Below are 23,362 nucleotides of genomic sequence, written 5' to 3'. Positions count from 1 at the left end.
TACAACACCTGCCTTTTTACACGCCTGCTGGAGTCGTGTCCTCTGACTGAACCATCTCTCCAGCTCACAGCTGTCTCGACCACCTCAGATAACTTGGAACCCAACCTTCTACTCTAGTTCCCTCGATGACAGAAATGTGCCCCCTGCTCTGAGGCCTGGTGGATCCGATCTCAGTGGCAGGATATGTATTGCATGTGCTTGCTCAAGTCCTGCTTGCCTTGGCCTGATGGTACCTGGGCTGACAGAGCAGTGGGGTGGGGTAGGGCTGTCTCTTCCTTGGCAGTTAATCAGTATAAATTACCCCTAGTCCAGGACTCTTGTTTGAACAAATACAAAATAAAAATGATCTAAGGTATGCAAGCAAAGCTTACAGATTTATTGGCAGTAGTGTGGTAACTTTTAATGTTTCAGTGGTAGATCTGTCAACAAATTCATAAAAGCTTAATTTTTATACAAATAGTTTTATTACAAATTTGAATTCTTAAGAAATACACATTTAAAGAAATTACACAGAAGGCCTTAGTAGTCTTTTTTTTAAAAAATAAAAACGTTTGGGGGACTTTTTGTGAAATGTCACTTCAAGCATAGTGGTCCGAGTCTGCCCTCCTGCGACCTGTCCACTCCCTGCCGGAGCTGTGGCTCAGCTCATGAGAGACTAGGCCGTGGCCTGTGAGTGCTCAGGTGTGGATGCTGCCAGGATGCTGACAAAGACCTTGGCTGTCACACTCTTGGAAGTCATTCGGTCTGTGGTTAGTGTTTGTTTAAAACCCTGAAAACACTCGGTGCAGAGTAAACGCAGTGAGCGCCAAGCACAGGGCGCATTACCATAGACACCATGTTTATGAGTGGATTTGCCTTTGGCAATAACACCTCTTTGGTTTGGGAGTGAGTGAGGAAGGCTGGTGTTTCACATTTGGTGGCCTGGAGTTGGAAACCCTGTGAAGGAACGGCACAGTCTTCGAGAGAGGAAAACGAAGTATGCTTTATTTAACAACGGGCTCTACGCTAGAACTTGATCTGCCTAACTGCTGACATCTATATAAATTACTAATACATATATATATATTTATTTTCTGTCTACCTTTGGACCATCTTTATTCCACAGGAAAGCCATGACTTCCACAAAAGCAGCTGCGTAGTACCACACAGGGCGTAAGTTTGTGTTGGGGGCTGAAAAGATGGAATCCATGTAAAAGGGTTGAAGAAACCAGTTTCCTTGACTGCTCTTGGTACAGACCATCGAGGGACCTGATCTGGAAACAAACTGGACAGTGGTATGGACAGACACTCACATCTGGGGTGACAGGATGAAGCGGGCTGTGGGCTGTCTGGAGAGCACCGCGTACCCCCTAGCACCTTTGGGTTTCTTATGGAGTTCTCACCTCACACATCAGTGCACTGGATTGCAAAAGGCAATTCATCTTTTATTGGATCACGAGTGCCATTTGGTATGTGCCTCTATGGAAAGCTCATCGCTGTCTGTCCTTCTCCTTCAGCAAACAGAAGCCAACGAAGCGGGGTGTGTTAGTTACGCGGATCCCTATAAGGCACTTTACGGTTTTCATAGTGGACAGTGAGGTACATGGGGTACAATTCTAGGGTTCGTTGCTGTTAAAAATAAAACAGGAGGGAGGAGAGGACGAGGAGGGAGTAGCACCATGTTGTGACGGCGGCAGAGGCGGGCGTCGTTATGTTCTTCTCATGCACACTTGGCAGCGGCTGACGTGCGTGCGAAGCTCCCCTGCCTTCAAGGTGGATGGCGTGGGCTTCCTGCAACACAACATCAGCATCATCAACCCGTGAACCACCAGAAACACGCTGCATTCCCCTCGGCGCTTCTCCCGAGTCCCACCATCCCTGAGGGACCTGATACACACCCATCCACACAGATGACAATCAGCAAACCCTATCTACCTGAACTCTAGGCAGGCATGCGCTGGGACCCAGAAACGCGGTTCCACAACATGACTATGTTTTAGATATTATCTCTGCATTGTGAGCTCACCCGAGCCCAGCTGAGGTCCCCTCTCAGCCTCAGGACCATCCATCCTTTGTCCTTTGTACTATCATTAGCTTGTCATTGTCTCCAGTAGATTCAAGCCTTCCCACGGTACAGAGGAATATTCTTCTCCACGATGTGTAACAAAGAGCCAGAGTTCATTAAATTTTATTGGATGATCAGCTAAGTGACAAGCCTGGGATAATTGACTGACAATCAAAACGTGCGCCTAACTCTCAAAGTGTTTGGATACACCTGGCCTGAGGTGAGACCAAGGAGAGGAGACAGTTAGCAGGGGAGACTTGTCTTGACCCTAGAAATTCTACCTTACTTTAGTCACTTGAAAGGTGAAACCTCATCTATAATCGGTACTAATCAAACTCTACTAAGTGTGGTTCACCACATATAGGAGCGTCTTGTCCTGAACTTGAAGGAGCTTACTCTAGCAAATTCCATTGCAAATTCTAGTTTGTTTTTCTTTTTTTTAATCTAATTTTGTTTAAGGAGGCATTTTGGTTCATTATAATTAGGGGGCTAGTTCAAAGTAAAAATCCCATTTCCAGCTACTAACTTATAATGAAGCCTCCTCACCCCCACTCCGAGGTGGAAAGAGCCCAGTCTGGTTTCTGTCACTGAGCTAGAGAGCCTGTGTTTGCTAATGTTGCATCTGACAATTTCCCAGAAGCTACCAGTCAAGAATATGGCATGTTGAAGGTGTTGAGCAAAAAATGACCTAAACTGGAAGACAAGACAATACAGAATTCCTCATGGCTGTCCCCGAAACAGAGAAGACAGCCGGGCTTGTCTGCAGGAGAGCTGAGCCTCATCTGGGAAGGAGCAGGAAGAGGCTTCCTGGCCCCATCAGCCACCTGCATCTGCTCCTGCCGACATGCGATGGAGGATGGTGGAGCGTGGCATGCTCCTGACCCTTGGAGAGGGACCAAATTAACTTCAACAAAGCTGGGAGCCCTGGGACCACTGTTTTCAGACGAATCTTGGAAACGGGAAGACGCAGGAAGGGAAAGACATCTCTTCTATTTCAGTAATACTGTGTTGAAAGGAGTTTTATTCACATGCATCTAAGAGTCTTTTGCCGAGTTCCTTAGGACGTACCTCCCACATACACTGCCCCCGTCATGGAAATGCTACAGAGATGAGTGACTACTGAGGACACAAGGTTTCACATGCTGCCTGAAGACTTCAACTGCTTTTTATAACACTTTAGCACATTCGTTAACAAAAATGGCAAACGACCTCTTTTCTCTCTCAGCTCCCCAACAAAAAGAATCGAGCCTATCACCTTGGTTCACCTCTGAAAGCCATATGGGTCATTTGCCCATAGAGAACAGCCTCTGGCTTACGGTCACGGGAAATGAGACAAGAAAGGGCACCAAGGGACGAGAGTGAGCCCTCCGGCAGAGGATCATTCTGACTTACTTGAACATCTCGCTTCTCTCTATGGTGGCGAGCCAAAAGCTGTAAGCATTCGCGTAATAATTGCATGTTCCTCGGCCATGGCACTCAATGAATGGAGCGCTTCTAAACTCTTCCAGACAGGATCCGGGGGATGCAAGGGCTTGGCCAGAACCTTCAGCACCAGCGCTGGTATGCTGAGGGACAAACATCAGGCATGAATGAGTCTGAGGTTTCATCACCCAGAGAGATTCACTGTCCCTAGAAAGGAGCCATGGGGTCTCCTCCGTGAAGCTCCGGATTCCCATCCCCGCCCCCCAGGCTCGCCGATTCTGCAACCGAACAGCTGCTCGGGTGGTCTGTAATGTGGGCCTGCCGGTGAGGATGGGGTGCTCAAGCCTCCACACAATCCCAGGAACCCAGGAGGAAAAGGGAACCCAGCTTTCTTAGAAAACAATCAAGAAGTCTTTTTTCATGTCACATAATGAGGCTAACGAATGCCAAGTGAGGGCCAATGAAGAACTTGGCTCTGCCCGAGGGTTTTAAAGAGAATGACCAAGATGTCTGCGTAGGGTCCTTATCTGAGGTTGGTAAATTCCTACCCATTTTCTTACTAGGTTCAGGACTTGTGTGCATTTAATCGATATTTTTCAGTGTGACAATAAAATCAAATGAGCTATAACGAATTCTCCATATAGGGAGTTGTCCCTGTAGTAATTGGCTTTTCAAGAGAAAGAATGTATCTGAAAACAGGCAGGAGAGCTTCACTGTCAGGTGCATTCTGGTTATTAACCTGGGAGGAGAGTGAGCCTCACTGCCAGGTGCATTCTGGGTATTAACCTGGGAGGAGAGTGAGCCTCACTGCCAGGTGCATTCTGGGTATTAACCTGGGAGGAGAGGTGAGCCTCACTGCCAGGTGCATTCTGGGTATTAACCTGGGAGGAGAGGTGAGCCTCACTGCCAGGTTTATTCTGGACATTAACCTATGAACAGAGGTGAACCTCGCTGCCCTGGTGCATTCTGGGTATTAACCTGGGAGGATAGCGGTGTGAACCTCACACCCAGAGTGCACCCTGGGAATTACCCTAGGAAGATCACCTTCCTGGCCACTGCCTTGGCTGAAGCAGCCTGAGCTCTCAGGCCACACCCATGTTTCCTCCCCTCTCAGTTTCTCTGCTCACAAGCTTCAGAGTGTTAGCAAGGCTTCGGTTCTGCCACAGCTTGTGGCCTACGGTAGCTCCCTGCTCATGGCAGGCAGCAACCGCCCCCATAGAGGAGCAGGGAGCCCTGGAGACACTGTGGACCCCAGGAGCAGGCAACAAGTCAGGCTCCAAGTTGTGCTCAACGAGGGACAGTCTAGGAAACTTGGAGGCCACCGGGGAGACAACAGGTGTTAATGGGAGCCCTTCTGAGAAAATGAAGCCTCCAGACACTCACCATGACGAAGGAGTAGCCGATCCACAGCGAGGACCAACCGTTGGGGCACTGCGGGATCTGGATGGTTTGACTGTGTACCGCCATCACCATGGCGGGTGCTTCGCACACTGCACATCTGGAAGGGAGCGAGCAGGCATTCAGCGTGGATGGGACCTGGGGATGCCCACCCTCACCCCCTTCACCCCCTGGCTCAACTCTAAGTGAAAGATGTGGCCAAGGGTGAGACTCCAGTTTGGGGCCTCCTTGTTGGTTGTAGAAGCCCGTCTCTGTCCTAAAACATTCAATTCAAAAACAGTTGCTTTTTAACCACCTATTCTATAAGAGGAAAAGATGGGAAGGCCAGGTCCTAAAAGTAGGCAGAGGCCCCTCCTCAAGATGAGGATCCTCCTGTGCTAGGCTGTACCCCGGTGCAAATGAAAATGGTCAGGGCACCCAGTGTTCTAAAGCTCGCCCAAGTAAGGGAGCACCGGATGGTGGGGGAGTGCAGCATTTAAAAAACACCAACAGCAGCAGCGAAATAATGACATTCCAGTCACAGAATGAAGAGAGTGTTAGCCACGCTGCTAAATGAGTACAAACGCGTGAATAATTACAGCAAGCTCTGCATACAGATGGACGGGGAGTGGGCGGGCGGCTGGATTAGTCATCCGTTTTCTGTGTGGTGTGTGTGTATGTGCGCGCGTGTGCACACACGTTCTATGCTTTCTACTTTATTCACACAAATGTAGATGAATTAAGAGATCCCATTAAACACCAGCCACTGAAACTGAAATCACCTAGGCCATCTGCTGCCTTCTGCCTATCAGGCATGGGAAATAGGGCAGCTTGTAGCAGCGCCCTCCTCCCTAGGCTGCCACAGTGCTGAGGGACTTCAGATGGCCAAATAGAGGCATCCCTACCCTCCCGGAGGTTGTCAAAGATTTGGCATGCTGTCAGTGGCCTTGTCCCCTGTATTTATGAAGAAACTTGGCCACCGTTAGTGTCACAGCCCAGGCCACCTGCGGTTTCCCTCACTCTTAACTGTTGGTCCTTCCACTCTGGTGATCAAACCGTGGCTTTAGAGCCACCCCTGTCTGAAGAAAGTCAGAGAAACTTCTGAGAAATTGTGGTCAATAGGATAAGGACAGCAGCCGTCACGTTTTTGGCTCAAAACTCAAAAGCAAAGATTTGTATCGGTGTTTCTAAAATTGCTGGTGTTGGGGACCTTCCTGTGGGAAAGAATGAAGCTGGAAGTCCTGAGACATGGCTGGAAACCATCAAAGTAATTCTTGGCCCTGGGAGAAGAGGGCCACGTCATTACAGGAAGGGGTCAGACCTGGCTGGGAGGAGACCTGGAGGGCCCCTCAAGCTGTAGGGACATAAAGAGCCCTGGAGTGTCAAGTTCTGGGGCACTGAAACAAATCAGCATTCCAGGTGTGCTCACAGAAGCAGATGTGAGGACACACGTCCACAGATACACACTTCCCCGGAGCCGACATTGGCAACCAAATCAAGACCAGCATGGATGCCGTTCCAAAAGTAGTCAAGAAACATAAATGAAAACCATATTCTACCTGTTTTCCAAGGAAAGCTAAAAAGAAAACCACATAAAAAGTTAATTTTCGTTCTTGGTCCTTTAGCACAGTCTGAGTAGGAGTCTGCACACAGATCACACATGTGTGTGGAGTATCGTGTTCTCTATGTACTCTTGGAGTGTAACAAATAACATTTTCCAGCCTAAGAGCAATAAAGTGAATTTTCTGATAGTTCCAAACGATAAAAGTAAAATCGGCGGTGCTGAGGGACTTCGGTGTCAACCACAGAGCAGCTGTGGCTCCCAGGGCCCTCTGGGAAAGCTGACCTGCCAGGCTGTCTACTGTGGGGATCCAGGCCCGAGAGGCTGAGGCCTGAAGACCTCAAGTTCAAGGCCAGCCTGGGCTGCACACTGAGACCTGTCTCCAAAGGGGACCTGGAAACGCCTGGAGCTCTCTCATAAACCCCTCAGGAAAACTCCCGACTTCTCCTTCTTTCTGTCGCCAATAAAGTAGACCCTTGGCCAGCCGGGCTTGTCCACTTCCATGTTTCTGTCAGTTCTCTGTGCAGCTGCGCAGTCGACTTTCAATTTGATGAAAGTGGCAAAAATAGAGCAGCTCGTACTTCTCGCTCATATAACTTCTTGTCCTCCTCCCCACCAGGCGAGCTCTTGAACTGAGAACACTCCAGATGTCAGCGGGGACAAGCTTAATTTAGGAAGCACTCAGCTAGAGACATATGCACTCTCAGTGGGTGTGATACTACCTCAAGGGGGCAAACTTTGGCAGAATAAGAGGGAGCGTGAAACGGCTATTTATTATTGCATAATTAATTCCGTGATGCTGGGGATTATGCATAAATTTTTGAGTGACATAAATCTGTATAGTTTTTATGTACAGATACTACATAAGCAGATGGGGTATATATTATATATTCAGTACGACAGCTCCGTAGGTTTCCCTTCACAACCACTGGGCTACTACAAAAAACACAACAGAAATTGACAAGCTTTGGTGAGGATGTGGAGGGAGGGGCGAGAACCCTTGTGCACGATTGGTGGGAATGTCAGAATGTCAAGGGCATAGCCGCTGTGGAGAAACAGGAAGTTTCTTAAACACTTAAAAATAGAATCGGCATCTGACTCAGAAATTCCAATTCTAGATGCAGCAAGAGGACTAAAGGCAAGCAGTTAGGTGTAAACACCTACACTGGGAGCGCCCTTAGTCAGAACAGTCAACCCAGATAACCGCTGACGGGCAAGAAGTGGATGCGTGGGTGAATGAAAGGCAATCAGTGTGCACCCATCCACCGGGTCACGGTTCATCTTTTAAAAAAGAAAGGCATTTGGGCATTGGAGAGATGGTTTACTGTGGCCGAGAACACACCAAGGGCCTGGGAGAGGTTCCCAGCACCCACATCAGGTGAATCACAACCACCTGCAACTCCAGCTCCAGGGGCATCTGATGCCTCTGGCTAAAAGGACGTCTGCACTCATGTGCATATATACCCACACAGACACACAGACGTGCACACACACACACACACACACACACACACACAGCCCTTGTTTAAAAAGAGCATGGTGCTGCATGCCTTTAATCTCAGCACTAGAAGGCAGACGCAGGCAGATCTCTGTAAATTCAAGGCCAAGGATGGACAGCTGGTGCTATTTGATTTCACGTGTGCCTTTGGAAACGTGAGCTCACCTGCTAATGAAGGGCCGGATGTTGTCCCCGGAGATGGGCGCCATGGACATGGGCATGGGCTCTGGCGTGGACAGCCAATAGGAGTAGTCGTTTCTGGAGGCGAAGTTGCAGACATTATTGATGTTGCAGAAGAGGAAGGGCATCGTGCTGAACTTACGCAGACAGCTGCCCGCCGTGCCTGCACCGGGGAGAAAAGAGGGAAGTCAGAGCCTGGGGTCTCATCTTCCCGTTCCACCGACAGCACCATGGGGTGGAAATCGACACTCGACACTCTCGTCCGAAGGAGGGAAGCAGACAGAGTAGGCGAGGATGATGGTGAATGAGCGGCAGGTGAGATTTCAACGGATCGGGTCAAAAGGAAACTCTGACGAGCAATGCAGACGTGTTTGGAGAAAGGAAACACACTCAGTTTGCCAACAGAGGAAAAAAGTCTGCTCCAGAGGAACGCTGAGCGGCTATGGGATGGGCTGTCCTTGTGGGTCTCACAGCCACTGTGGTTCTAACTTAATTCAATTACATCATTAAGTACACAACACTAGGGTGTAACTCGGTGGAGGGTCCCCGGAGCAGATGAAGACATGGGCAGGTACACGGCTTCCTGATGAGGCAAAAACAACTAGGGGCAGGGGACTGCAATGCAGAAGGCGCAGACAGCCTCCATCAGAATAACACGGCGCATTTCTAGAAGAGCAGCCGGTGCACGGCAGCCTTGTTTTAAGAATGTTGCAAACGTCTAAGTATGCCACGATAGGAACCTTGACTGTCCTTAGTAACTAGAAGTGAGAGCTGAAGATTTATCCACTTAAATATTTCCAAGGACTCAGCCTCATATCCCAGGGCTTCTCAAAAGACAAACAAAAGCGGCTGAACTCAGGGATCACTGTGTGCAGGTGAAGGGAGATAGGCCAGCCCTCCTCAGGAGCCCACCACCCTGTGGTGGAGACCAGGACATCCCTGTATCTACCTGAGAACCCACCACATATCACACAGAGAAAGAACTGCATCTTACCCAAGTCCTGCCCGTGGGCCCGCTCGTTGCCCTGCACATAGAGCAGAGAGTACCCATGGTAGAGAATTTTGGTCCCTGGAGGACACAGTGGATCATCTGTTGTCTGACTATGCCTGGTCACAAGGAAGCCGTGGTCCACAGATGGGGTGCCTGGGGGACCCATGGATCCTGGCAGCCCATCAGGGCCCGGTGGACCAGGAAACCCTCTCGGACCTGTAGAAGACAAACCAATGGCTTAGATACCATTCAGTCTCCTCCAAAGTCCCCAGAACCCGTCTCCAAAGAACTGCTGCTGTCCACATAAAGGAAGTCTGACTTGACACAGATGCTAAGGGAAGAGTGAATCTAAATACACACAGGCTTCCTCCTGGGAGCCTTCCTTCCTCCTCCACATTCCACTGTGGCACAGCTTTCTGAGCCCAGTGTGTGGCACAAGAGACAAACCCTTCACCGGGTTTGTGAAGTACCCTACGCTCTAACCCCGTTCATAAGGAGTCCTGGGCTCCTCGAAGTGGGGGTCACTACAGAATCATTCACACAGCTCTGCCCATCTGAAAGCCCGTGTATGAAAAAGCCTCAAGCCAAACCGCATGCCACCCCAGGTCTGCAGGGCTGTGCCCTTAGCTCAGGGACACCTTGGTCCCAGTATCACACCATTGTGGGGTAGTCATCTAATCCCTGCTTCCCACGAAGGCCTATGAAGCTTTTCCTGTACCCGTGACCTTGAGAAAAACTCTGACATTATTATTTTTCAGTTCTATTTTCTACTAGCTGTGGCTAAACAGAATTTTTGTAACTGTAAAGTACCACGCTGTTAGCAAGCCACAAGGACCCCCTCATCTTTGGCTGCTTTGGAGAGCACACTGTACCTCAACTGCTCCCTGTCCCTATGCAGAAAACAAGCCTTCACTCCCCCCACCCCCCATGAGCCTATTTCCTCCAAGACGTGAGCTTCCTTATAGCCTGTCAGTACTATTTTAATTTCCTTCTGAGGTTTCTAGGGCCTGGATCTATTGTTTCTGCTATAAAGACCTACCGGGTGGTCCAAAGGGGCCAGTCTCTCCTTTCTGGCCAGGGGCACCATCAAACCCAGGGACACCTGGGGGTCCAGGCAAGCCCACTGAGCCTGTCACACCTGTAGGAGGAAGAGGAGAAGAATTTTGTGATCTTCCCTTCTTAAAAGTTATTTTTCATCTTTTGGAAGCAAGGACAGGGCCTGGACCTCTGGTGAGAGGGTGTGGCTGATTGGCCAATGGATCCTGGCAGTACATCAGGGCCCGGTGGACCCAGCTGCTTCCTGCAGAGCCTAGGGCGCCCCCTTCTGGAGTCTCCACTGGCAGACTGCACGTGGGGAATATAGCCCAAATCCTGTCTCTCAATCTGTCCCCTGAGCTCCCCCAGGCTTCCTGAGACTGTTATGTGGCAGCCAGACCTGGAAAGGGCCAAGCAAAGAGACAGAGAGAGGGGCCGTCCTAACCTCTCTTCTTACCATGCTCTAGAGCAGTGGTTCTCAACTTGTGGGCCGCGACCCCCCACAAGGTCGCATATCAGATATCAGATATGAATCGCATTACGATTCATAGCAGTAACAAAACAGTTATGAAGTAGCAACAAAGTAATTTTGTGGTCTGGGGCCACCACAACACAAGGAACTGTATTAAAGGGTCGCAGTGTTAGGAAGGCTGAGAACCTCCACTCTGGAGTCAGTGTTCAGGCCACAGAAGGCTGATGTAACAGTTTTCTGTTTTCACGTGTGCAGTTAACTCACAAGCAGCTTGAAGTTTAACTTTTCCTGGACGCTGCCTTCAACCCCTCTGCTTTCTGCCTGCCCTTTACCCACCAACTCCTGAAACAGGAATGGCCAATAAGAGCAAGCACCCGGGGGACAGTGGACTGGGAACCACGGGGAAGGAACCACAAGGTCTCCACTCACAGACATTCCCCAGTTGCTCTGAGAGCAGCAATCCCATAGTCCACAGGAGCCTGCTGCTCCACCCTGCCTGCTGCCCTGCCAGGCGAGGTTCTGGATGTTTCTAACTGGGTTATAAGCCTCTGGTTTTCACAAACCCGGATGGCTACACAGCCCGAGGTCTCACCTTGCTGTCCTTTTGGACCTGGTGGTCCTTGGAGTCCTTTTAGACCAGGGGGACCCTCTGGACCGGGGAGCCCTGGATCTCCTTTGATGACACCATACGGACCTGGGGGGCCTGGGGGACCTTGGAGACCTGTGAACGACAGGCGGAGGATCAGCTTCACTGCCAACAGGGTGATCAAAAGCGGCTTCGGCAGCCACTGTACCATCACCAAACACCCCTTTAATATGGGTTACATTTCTCTTGTTTAAGCCGAAAACCCTGAGCTCTCAACCCCAGCCGCTACTCCATGCTGGAGACCAACAGCTGCCGCACTGCCCTCTCCTGACACTGCCCTGCCCTCTCCTGACACCATGGGCATAGCACAAGCCATCCAGAGTCAGTAAGGTGAGCAGCAGAAGGGGGATTTTGTTCTCTCCCAACTCTTTAGTGGCTGGTGTCAGCCTGATGTCAAAGCCAACACAACACACCGAGTCCCCAGCACGCGGTGGTTCGGCTACCCCCCTCCTCTCCCCTGGACTCTAGAGTCACACTGAACAGTTCCACTATCAAGACAGGCTGATGCTAAAAACCCCAACAGCTGTCCGCAAGAATTTTTATCACCACCTTCCTCTCCTTTGACATCTGAAAAGTCAACCCCTGCAATCCTGTGTGTTTGGTCGCTTCTGCTCTCTCTCCCCAGATCATTGATAAAGCCTGGTGCATTAAAAATTGACCTACCTTTAGGGCCGGGTATGCCTTGATCCCCCTGGTCTCCTTTCACTCCCTGGAGGCCAGGAAGACCTTTTTGACCTGGATGGGAAGAAGACATTGTCTTTGCATGGAGCTTTCAACCATATACAAGAATATGGGGACGCACATGCAGGCGTGTATACATATGCAGGTACACACACACACACACACACAAATATACACACCTTTGCATCCCCACCTGTGCACACAGACACATCCATCATATGCACATACACACACAGTGAAGACAAGGAAGAAAGCATGCTATTCTTTCAGCTGCAGAATCTCAGGAAACTTCTGCTAGAGCCAGAAGCCCCCGTGTGATCAGCAGCCACCATACGACGGCACCAATCAGGGCAGGGGCAGATGGCATCTGTGGTCACAATCTGTCTGACAGACCACAGACACTGCAGAGTGAGCGCTCCTTTGATTCAGCCCTCAGGTGAGTCTGACTCCGCAGTAACCATGGTGTGTGGGAGCGGCTAGCGCCCAGGACATGTTTGCCGACCACACTGATAAACTAACGAATAGCTCAAAGTCACGATTTTTTGTTGAGACTCAAATGCCTGGGGCATATGTGATCCACTGGTTCTTAATTAAGAAAATCAGAAGGCCTGTAGCCGGCCGTCCATGCCGCACAGAAAGGCCAGTGTTAGCTGTCAGCAGTAGTGCAGAGCTGGAACCCCAGCACTGGGGGCTGAGGCATGAGGTTCGTCAGACGCTTAAGGCCAGTCAGTAATGGTCAGTAGGACCTGGCCTCAAAAACAGGGAAATCTGCGGCCTTTTTAACTTGAAGATAGCATTATCTCTTGCTGCGGCCATGTTGGCACCAGAGTGTTGGAGCATGTGTGCTCAGGAGGCCTTTGGAACGGCAGGCCCACGGCAGCAAGGCTGCTGGGCTTGGACTTCAGCATCTTACCTTGGAATCCTGGAACTCCTGGTGGTCCCATATCTCCCTTTGAGCCTGTGATCCCTGGAGAGCCGCCAATGCCCTATAGATCATAAAGAAAATGTGAGCTGGATGAAGATGGCTCAGGACACCTATGGCCAGTTCCCTTCCATACTCTGCACAGGGGTTTGTGAACTGATGGGGCCGAACAATTCCTTAAATGATGCAATGTGAGAGGATGTTGTAATAGTTCATAAACACGGTAAGTTCATTCGGGTTTGCGGCCACTGTCGCCACCCACCAGCTTGAGGCCATGAATACAGCCAGAACACCATGGACAGTTGCCATGGAGACAAATCCAGTGCTGTCAGGTCCACAGCACCCTTCTGGAAACTTCCCCTGGTCATCAAAGAGTAGTGATGGCTCTTTGGAATCAGCTTCTTGTCTCATGTGAATTATAATTTTAGTTATGAAAAAATTTAAAAATACTAAAGAAGGACAAGTTTCCTTTGTAATATAACTGTACTTAAGTATATGTAATATGATAATTTATACTCAAGAATATTAGCCCATCTCTTTGATATTTCAATGGAGTTGTTTCTTTCTCTAGAGATATGGCCTAGCATGCACAGCCATACCAAAAAAAAATAATTTCTTATATAGTTTTGCTTACCCTAATTTGAAAAGTACCATAATCAGCATGTGTAAAACATACATACATGAATATACACACTTATTTATACAGCGTGTATACAGAGAGACAGTGACTGTCACCGGGAGCAGGGAAGGTGACTGATGAATGAAATCAAGGCTGCATGAATAACTGGAAAACTGCCTGTGCTTGGATCACTGAGAAATTGAAATATATAATGAGATGAAAATAGACTCACGAATACCCCCCGCCCTCCCATGTACCGTGGGGATGTACAGGGGGTATGGAGGGCAGGGAGTGAGTAAGAACCACCACTACTCCGTGGAGCCAGTTTGTGTAATTATTCCCAGCGCTCACAACTTGAAGTCTCAGAAGTTAAAAGCAGCAGTAGACTATTTCCACAGGACCATGGGCTTGATCCCCAGATCTACCCAGAAGCAAACCCCAGAAGAATCGCAGCATCACTTGCTCTGACTCTACAGCAAGCTCACTTGCTCTGTGTCTGCCCTTGAATCAGCGCCCAGTGTCTCCTCTGCTACTGATGAGTGACAACCCGGGTAGACGTCCAATGAAACCCTGAGTGCTGCTCCACCTCAGCAAAGGCCTCCTGCAGCTCTGCCATCTCCCAGCTCCCTGACTCACATTCTCTTTCAAAGTGCATTGGAGAGGAAGAAGAGGAGAGAGACAGGGACAGAGAGAAGCAGAGAGCAGAAGAAATGGAGGCAGAAACAGGGACAGAGGGTGAATCTCTGCTAACACATCTGTTTGATTTAGCATAAGAACCACTCTCGGACATGGTGGTGGCTAAACCAAGAATCCAACCTGAACCTCTGCCATGTGGTGGGTAAGCCAAGGATTTAACCAGAAACAATTACTTTATCTAAGAGTAGGGTTCTGCTAGTACTACAGGAAACCAAAGCTAAATTAACACCTCAGCACACACACACACACACACACACACACACACACACACACACACACACACACGGCTCATGAGCTACGTGCCCTGCAGAGTGACCATGGCATCATCTACAACACACCTGTTCCACTGCCAACCCCAGAAGACAACTGCAGCTGCCCAGAACGGCCCTTTCCCAGGCCACTGCCTACTTGCACTGGATCTGTAAACAGGCTGCAAAGCTGGGCGCTGAACTCTACTCTGCAGCAGGACAGCTTTTCCTTCTTAATGGCTCCAAAAAAGTAGGTTGTAAAAATCATGTTGTAATAGTTTCCAGCATGAAAACCACTTCTACACTCAACCACTCACCGGCATGCCTTGGAATCCTGGGTCTCCCTTAGGGCCTGGAACACCCGGAGCTCCTGGCCAACCTGGATTTCCCTTGTCACCTTTCGGCCCATTGAGTCCGGGGAACCCTGGAGGCCCCATAGGTCCCGGATGCCCTAATGTGAAGGACAAAAGGTGGAGTTAAGGAGGGTGGGTAGGGACCTGGACTGTGTCACTGTGCTATGGTACAGTCAGTACTGTGATCAGTGGTCTGCAACCTTAGCCCCATGGCCTTGGAGAGCAAGATAGGCCTCTAAGAAATCAAGGAAGAATGCTCAAAGAAACACCAGACTCCACATCCAAATGGTCTGTCTGTGGCAGTAGTGGCCCAGGTCTGTCATCCCAGTTATTCCAGAAACTGAAGCAGAAGAAGACCAAGTTCAAGTGTACTGGGCTGCAGAGTAAGTTCAAGACCAGCGTGGACAACCTAATGAGACCCTGCCTCAAAACGATGATGATGATGATGATGATGAAGGTCCAGGGAATGGAGCTCGCAGTAAAGTATTTGCCTAGCATACAAAGTCTCTGCTCCATCCCGGTGCCACTGAAATAATTAAATAATAAAGCCACACGGTTACAAAGCCTGGGGGACGGACACTGCAGAGTATTCACGTAAATGCCCTGGTGTTGGCTTCTGAAGTACCCGAAGCCACAATGTCTGAGACCCTACACCACCACGGCAGGAGAGCTCAGGTGGAAGGATCAGAGTGCGGCAGTGATTAAAGCAAGAGCCCAAATGTCACCCACGCTGCAGTTTTCTTGGTCATTTCCTTTTCCTGCAGTGCAGCTCACTAACTAAATGCCTTAACAGGAAGGAAAACATGAAGACAGGTGTGGAGCTGATAACCTGAGCCCCGGTCGGCTGAGAAGCCCTTACCTGGCAGGCCGGGTTGACCCTGAGGTCCTCGGTCTCCTTTGGGCCCCTCCACGGGATGACCAGGAGTGCCAGGTAAACCGGGTTGTCCTTGAGGGCCCGGAGGACCCATGAATCCTTGCTCTCCTTTGGCTCCAGGAATTCCTGGACTCCCAGCTAAGCCAGGGAAGCCCACTTCACCCTTGGAACCTGCAGGGGGAGGGGAGGGAGGGAGATGGTGGTGACCAGAGGAACACAGACCACAGAGCAATGCTACACACACTGACGGCCAGGGATGAAACACTTCCTGCCCTCGGGAAGCTCCTCCAGTGCTAGCTTTCTTCTGTGCCCTGGCTGAGAAAAAGCAGCCAGCCGCTCTTTATTCTAAAAGAAGAGTCCTACAACAGAGGTAGCTTACATGTGCTTTGGCGTCTTCAAGCAACTGCACTACCTAAGCCAAGGGCTTGCTCGTTCTGAGACACAGACAAAGCTAACTCAGTGGAACACTGCTCAGCAGTCAAGAGTGGATGACTGATTTAAATCACGGGATGTGCTGTGGAAAGAAGTCAGGCTATGAAACTGGACAGCGCAGACCGTCCAATTGCGTCCGCATGAGCTTAGAGGAGATACAGGTCCTTCGCGGCTCCTACATGGAGATGGAGGTTTGCTCGGGGGTGTCTTGGGGGTCGGGGTGCAGGATGGGAGATCAGAAGCAGCAGAGCAGCTGTGGGGTAGCAGATGTGACACTACCCAGAATGCATTGCTTCCATGGGTGCATACATGAGTCAAAATTTAAAGAATGATGGACTTTAAACATGTGTGGTCTATTAGACAATAACATTACCTCTCACACACAAAAAAAAAAAACCATTTTCAAAAATAAGAAAATAAGGGCTGGATAGACGGCTTAGCAGTTACTGCCCTTGCAGAAAACCCAGGTTCAGTTCCCAGCACCCCCATGGCAGCTCACAACCCCCTCCCATGGTAGGTTACAATCTCACATACTCAGCCACGCACACTTAACTAATTAGCTAATTACTTAAAAAAAAACCAAGAAACTAAGAGTCTGCCAGGGATGGGAACCCATGTTTACACGTTACTCAAAACTTAAGCAATAATAGAATATCAAAAGGTATTTGGCATGTACCATATATGTCAACCACAAATTAGATGGTGCAATCACAGGTCACCCATTAGCCACGCCTTGCTAAGAGGGACATGGAGTCCCACGGACAGTAGCCCTTGTTCCCCTGCAATGGTGGCACCAGCAGACAGGAAGGTGTGAAGCTGAGGGTTACCTTTGTCTCCTTTGTTCCCTGGGAATCCTGGGAAGCCTCTTCCGGGAAGGCCTACAGGAAGAAGAAAGAGAACGACATGCCTTTTACTCAGCTGCAGAGACAGCGAAAGGCAATGGCCCTGCTACTGAAGCCACAGACACTTGCAGGCCCCTGCAGTGGGACTGGAGACTTAGCAGGCGCAGTCCCTAAGGACCTTCCTGCTCGGATCACTAAAGTGTTGAGCAGCAGTGATCTGTACTAATGGCTGCTTGTTTCTGTCAAGGGAGGTCAGAGGGCTCCCCTCTCCCTGGGGCACTGGGGTGGAAGGCGAACACAGCGAGGCCTGAGAGATGCTACTAGGTCCTGCTGATTGCTGCTAGAACTGAGAGTTTGAGTCTTCATTGTAAACACCGTTTTTATGCTTTCTGTGAGGACTCGGGGGAAACAGGAAGCCATTGTGCAGACCCTACCCTTGTAAGGCCTGAGCAGCCTCAAGCAGGGAATGGTCAGTCAAGCAGACTTATTTCTGGAACCAGTGGACTGCCCTCAATGCAGCCCGGCGGCCTGGACCCATTGCTGTCTGGGACACTCCAGTGGATCCAGACGGCCTGAACAAGTCTCAGAACATAGCAAGTGTAGACCCACGGAATTCTAAATAACCGTGGAGCCATCTTCACCCAGGTCACAGAAGAAGTACCTCCCAACTGGTGGTCCAGAAGAAGGGAAGGCCTGTGATTGGTGCAAACACCCTTGACACGCCCTCCTCCCCTTTCAAGCAGGCCCTTGGCTCCTTTCTCTAGCCTGCTGCCCCCTGGTGTTCAACAAGAGGCTTCCTCTTTGTCTAGCCTGGTCTTGTTCATCTGTGCCAGGTTGCACACCTTTGATCTTTACCATCCACAGAATGGACTGAGCTGAGAACACAAGAGGAGCCTGTGGCAGCAGAGACCAGAGAGCGGCCGGAGAGATTCCGAGAACGGCCAGGGCGGGAAAGACAGAGCAGAAGCAGCACAGAAAACAACAGTTGAAAAGCCTTCATATGATAAACGGCAGGCCTGGTTGCTAGAATTCCAGGAACCTGTCATGCTGTAGGACCCAAGGGTCCCAGGCACTCTAGGCCTGACAGTTGTGCCACTAGCTACTGAGGGGCGGAGGGTCCCAACACCCTGAGGAGCTGAAGCACCAGCACACCGGCTGCTGCCAATCACTGGGGCTTAAAGCCAAAGATTGGGGGCGGGGGAAGCATGGACAGACTCCAGCTCTTGAGTTTGACTTGGCCAGAATAAAACCCCCCAAGCAGTCATGGGTAGCATGGCTACAGCAAAGACACACAGATGAGCTCTCATCAGACGACACCCCAGCTCTCCAATGCTCTCAAAGGAGGAGGGAGACATGCAGAGCTGGGCAGCGGGGAGCAGAGCCAGCTACTCGCTAACTACGGGCATAGGGGAGATTCAGATGGAGGAGGAAGTAGAAAAGGCGTCTTATAAATCGTCTTTATAGAAAGTGAGAAAAGGAACCGGAGAAAGGGCAGCCATAACAGCAAGGAACCCAGCTGCCCTACTCCTGTCCGGCTTGACTCAGGGTTAAATGTTTCAAACTGTCACTGTCACTAGAAACGGGTGGTCCTGCCAAGTTACAGCTCTTCTCCCAGTAAAAGGAGCAGCTGCAGGAAGCGACAGTAACCCCAAGACCCCTAGACCTTGGGAGACTAGGATCCTTTTCCAAACTGAGGAAAACGTGGGACAGAGGGATTTTCTTTTCCGTTTTATCATAGCGAACACAAGTCAAACAGCAAAGGTGTCATTTCTCCCTGCAAGTGCTGCATCCATGTCTCCTGGACCCACCCTGAAGAGAGGAAATGTTTATCCCGGGCCCGATCCAGTCCCATCCCTCGTGTCCATCCACGTTTGTGTTTTAGGAGCTGAAGGGAACACGGCACAGGTGTCTCTGTGTTCACTCAACAAGGCGTGCAGGCTCCAAATGGGAAGCAGGAACAGGACCTACCTGGCTCGCCCTTCTCTCCTGCTGACCCGGGGATGCCATCGCTGCCAGGCTCTCCCTTCTGGCCAGCTGGACCTGTAGGACCAGGAGTCCCAGGGAGACCTTGGGGAGAAAAGACACAATCACTCACGGACCTTCCCTGCACTATAGCTCCTGGGACGTGGCCGCTTTCAGACATCGTAAAGAACTGTTCCCTGCACGCACATCCCTGAAACCAGTTCTGAGACCCTCCCACAGGACCCTCTCGGCAGCTGGAAACAGCATAGACCACACCCAGTGCTCACAGAGAGAGAGGGAAATGGCTGAAATGCCCATGTTGCTATAGAAACAGCTTGGAGATGCTAGCCCTAGTTCCTGACCTCCCCCAAACCACAACCACCCTACAGATGCAGTCTGTGGATCTGAAAGGGGATGAATAGGACCAGCTGACCCCAGACCTGAAACAGCATCCTAGGGCCTGGTTCACAAAGAAGGATGATCCCACGAGGATCAGACTACATACACCCCCTGACCCCCATCAAGCCCAGGTGCTCCTCCTCTGCCCACCCAAGTGTCAGCAAAGAGTCCCTACCTGCTTCTCCTTTGACACCAGGAACACCATCCAATCCTGGGAGGCCTTTGTCTCCCTTCTCTCCAGGCAGGCCTGGGCTTCCTAAAGAGAAAATGAAAGTGCAAACGTTGTGTGCTCCTGCGCTTCCCTCTTTTGTGAGCCACTGCCCTGAGGACTCCCAGCTCCACTACCTGGATGGCCGATGCTGCCTGGAGACCCCCTTGGGCCTGGGGACCCTGGCATCCCTGGGGTTCCAGCGCTGCCTTTCTCTCCCTTCTCGCCAGGGCTGCCTGGGAAACCCGCGAGTCCCTGGTCTCCCTGTGAGGAAGAAGCAGGATGTGAGCTCCAAGTCTTGAAGCACACGATAGGTAACGGATTTTGATGCAATGAATGTCACATTGCAGAATTCCATCTGCTAGGCTTTCCAGAAAAGAGACGAAGCCCGCATCTCATCTGAGAAGAGGCAGAGCTGACACTGTCTCTTTTTCCTTTGCCAAGTTCCTCAGCCAACCACCCCTCTTCCTCTTCCCTGGGATATGAAGCCACCCTCACCTCTCAAAGAGCTTCTAGATCGTTCCCTGGGGAGGAAAGGCAAGGAGTGGAAGCAGGAGATGACTTTGAGTTAGCTGGAAGGGGTGTACACCCATGGATGTACGTCAGGAACATTCCCACAGTGATGGGAGATGTTCGCATGAGGGAAAATGATTACCTTGTCACCGGGCCGCCCGGGAATCCCAATGCCAGGTTGACCCGACTGTCCTTTCTCTCCTTTGGCTCCTTTCTCTCCAGGTGAGCCAGGGACGCCCTGTTGGCCGGGGATGCCGGGCACACCTTTCTGTCCGGGTAAACCTAGTGATACAGACAAGCAAATTTGAACGTGCTACCGCTAACACCGAACAGTCACAGAACACAAATCACTGTGCTCATTGCTGTGCCAACGGCACGGCTGGGGTCCTCGGGCAAGCCACATCAGGCCACCCTGGGAAGTGTTCCCTCCGCCTTTCAAAGACCATCGTTGTATAAAGAGAGAGCGAAAACACAAGTTTACCAGCAATTGAAAAAAAAAAAAAACCTTTATGATAACAACAGCTCAGGGCTGAGAGGCAGTGGGGAGAGTTTCACACACCATGTGTGGGTTTATGGCATGAAGACACAGGGATAACCAGCAACCTATGGTGTTAAGACACCTATGGAGCTAATAGACTTGGGAGGAGTCAGGAAGGCAGGTCTCCAGTCTTGGCTGTCACTTCCTAGGCTCACTGGGAACCACCTCCCCAACTACTTGTCCATGGGCAGCTCGTTACTTATTCACCGGCAGCAGTGCTCAATGTCGGCCAAAAGCCCCATCCTAGACAGCAGACTGTACGCTAGAGACGTGGCTCCCAGGCCCTCCCTCTTCCCAGTGGGTAGTGCCAGTCTGCAGACAGCCCACCAACCACCATGTGCTCACTGTGTATGTTACGGAGCCTTGGACTCCATATCTAGGTTACCTGGCATGCCCATTCCTCCAACTGATCCTTTGGGTCCAGGGAGACCAGGGACTCCTGGTGTTCCACTAAGACCTGGGTCACCTTTAGGTCCTAGAATGAGAGGAAAATCCCACAGTTCAGCATCTGTGGGAAGTACAGGGAGGCGGGTTTCTTGACGGTGGCTCTGGCCATACTGTCCACACCTACCTGGTTGTCCAGGATGTCCCGCCTGCCCGTCCTTCCCAGGCACTCCTGGCGTTCCAGGATCTCCTCGGGAACCTTTATCACCAGTGGGTCCAATTTGTCCTGTGTGTCACAGAAAAACGTGAATTCCCACATCTGCTTCGGAGCAACGGTCGCAGAAGAGCGGGTGACCTGGGGTTTGTGCAGAAACCCGTTTCCCCGTGAGGCCCATCTGCCACCTCTGTCGCCGAGGCCTCTCTTCCCTGCTCACCTTTCTCTCCTTGGTCTCCTTTCTGTCCCTTCATACTGCCCATGTCCACGTGGTCCATAGATCCTGGCATGCCAGGAAGCCCAACATCCCCTTTATCGCCTTTGAAGCCAGGGTCTCCCCTAGGTCCTGAAGAGCCTGGAAGGCCATGGTCCCCTGGGGAGGAAAGAGAGCAAGCACCCGGTGAGATCCAGGCCTAGCTCCTTCCAGCCAGAGCCTGCAAGGTTGGGAAAGAACTAGAAACTGAGTCTGACCCACAGGGGAGACTGCAACTCTGGGCAGAGACAAAGCTACCTTCAGAACTTCATTATCAGCTCGTGACTCCAACACACATCGTCTGGATGAACCCCCTTTCCCTCCTTCTGAAGCGTCTTCTTTCCTGCTTCCTTATCCCGTCACTCCCAAGCGCCCCCCATTATAGACAAACTATACAGTAGAAAGCTTCCGCATCCTGACATCAACTTCCCTTTCATCATGTCTTACATTTACAGTCAGCTTCTTCTTCTCTTTAGAAAAAAATAAAAAATTTTTTTTGATCAATTTCAGAGAACAAGAAATGTAAAGCTGGGCTTGCCCACGAAGTGGGCTCTAGTGACATGGTTCTGGGGCACTCAAGACTTGCATCCTTGTGGGACTGGAAGAGTCCACAGTTCCTTGAGGAGAGAAACTCAGTCATTCCCGTCTTCTGCATATCAGCTAGGCAGGCACAGCCAGCACTGCATGCCCACACTCTCCGCTCAGAGAGGAGTGTCTTCCAGCCCCTTGAGAGACCCTCTGCATTTCTTACATCTACTTCTTAAAACTAAATGTCATCTATCTTAGTACAGGAACTTCCCAGGATTCTCGAGAAATAAAGGCAGAAGGCGGTACGACTCGGCCTGCTTTGCAAGCTGTTGGCCCTCCTACCTTTCTCTCCAGGCAACCCTGGGGTGCCTGCTGGTCCTGGTGAGCCTGGTTGCCCTGGGGTTCCCATGACGCCCATTTCGCCTTTAGAACCTATGGTCGAAAGGAAAAGTTAAGAACGTGTCACTACGCGGCCCACAGATGGTAAAGGCCCAGGAGTCTGGAAAGGAGGAAGTAAGCCACATTCCCTCGCGAGCAATCCAGGCAGAGTTCAGATGCTTACCTGGGAATCCTGGTAATCCAGGAGTCCCCTGCTGTCCAGGGAGGCCAGGGAGCCCTGACTGTCCCGTGAGGCCAGGAAGTCCTTGAGAGCCTTTATCTCCTTTGGGGCCAGGCATATCCAGTCCTGGGAATCCAGGGAAACCCTTCTCTCCTTTGACTCCAGGTGGACCTGAGGTTGGATAAATTGAGCAACTTATTGAATGTTCCAGAACGGGCATTATCGTGGTGAGTACTTCCTGAGGACAGCATGTGAGCATGCCAGCACCAGGGGCCTGAATGATGCCCAGTGCTCAGAGCCAGGACAATGGGAAGTCATCTCGTAAGAGAAAACTCTTCCCTTTCTGCCACTGTAGATCATCGGTACCTCTGTAAAGTCCACTAGCCCCAGCCAACATAGGCTAGTTTTCACTATTTTGCCATTTCCCCAGTACTAGCATAATTCTAGGATTACTGATGTAAGAACGAAGGCCACTAGACAAAGAATTGGTTTAAATTATCAGCAATTTGGTAAAGCTTCTAATGAAGATAACAGGAAGTCGTTATGGTAAATAAAATCTTAAATACTTCTGAATATGTTAACAGATTTCTTTGGCACATTAACCAGACTCCAGGGAAAGAAACGACAGGAATCGGGGCTGGAGAGACAGTTCAGAGGGTAAGAGCATTGCCTGCTCTTCCAAAGGTCCTGAGTTCAATTCCCAGCAACCACATGGTGACTCACAACCATCTGTAATGAGGTCTGGTGCCCTCTTCTGGCCTTCAGGCATACAGACAGACAGAATATTGTATACATAATAAATAAATATTTTTTTTAAAAAAAGAAACAACAGGAATCTCTAATGCTTGAGTTAAACAAATAATCAAAACCATTTTTACAAACTAGAATGAACCCCTCCCCCTTTATTTGCT

The 23,362-nt window shown here is 50.4% G+C and overlaps 1 protein-coding gene across 1 annotated transcript in view; it reads right to left on the bottom strand.

The window, feature by feature from the left end:
- Positions 1–441: 441 nt before the first annotated feature.
- The window catches only part of Col4a1 (collagen type IV alpha 1 chain), a 116,458-nt gene continuing 93,537 nt past the window's right edge, over positions 442–23,362 (bottom strand). Inside the window, exons 32-52 of the mRNA XM_087900741.1 lie at positions 22,455–22,622; positions 22,235–22,324; positions 21,332–21,484; positions 21,085–21,183; positions 20,899–20,988; positions 20,118–20,257; positions 19,600–19,726; positions 19,430–19,510; positions 18,862–18,960; positions 16,879–16,929; positions 15,605–15,790; positions 14,710–14,843; positions 12,821–12,893; positions 11,890–11,961; positions 11,173–11,301; positions 10,113–10,211; positions 9,077–9,289; positions 8,068–8,245; positions 4,850–4,964; positions 3,437–3,609; positions 442–1,770 (exon numbers count right to left, since the gene is read on the bottom strand). Coding sequence (XP_087756867.1) covers positions 1,689–1,770; positions 3,437–3,609; positions 4,850–4,964; positions 8,068–8,245; positions 9,077–9,289; positions 10,113–10,211; positions 11,173–11,301; positions 11,890–11,961; positions 12,821–12,893; positions 14,710–14,843; positions 15,605–15,790; positions 16,879–16,929; positions 18,862–18,960; positions 19,430–19,510; positions 19,600–19,726; positions 20,118–20,257; positions 20,899–20,988; positions 21,085–21,183; positions 21,332–21,484; positions 22,235–22,324; positions 22,455–22,622 — 2,552 coding nt within the window. The 3' untranslated portion in view covers positions 442–1,688. The remainder of the gene's footprint in view (positions 1,771–3,436; positions 3,610–4,849; positions 4,965–8,067; positions 8,246–9,076; positions 9,290–10,112; positions 10,212–11,172; positions 11,302–11,889; positions 11,962–12,820; positions 12,894–14,709; positions 14,844–15,604; positions 15,791–16,878; positions 16,930–18,861; positions 18,961–19,429; positions 19,511–19,599; positions 19,727–20,117; positions 20,258–20,898; positions 20,989–21,084; positions 21,184–21,331; positions 21,485–22,234; positions 22,325–22,454; positions 22,623–23,362) is intronic.

This window comes from Myodes glareolus, chromosome 23 (genome assembly GCF_982192425.1).
Source record: "Myodes glareolus chromosome 23, mMyoGla1.1, whole genome shotgun sequence".
In the NCBI taxonomy this organism is placed as follows: Eukaryota; Metazoa; Chordata; class Mammalia; order Rodentia; family Cricetidae; genus Myodes; species Myodes glareolus.
Note: the sequence above shows the minus strand (reverse complement) of the source record. Positions and strands in the feature narration are given on the sequence as shown.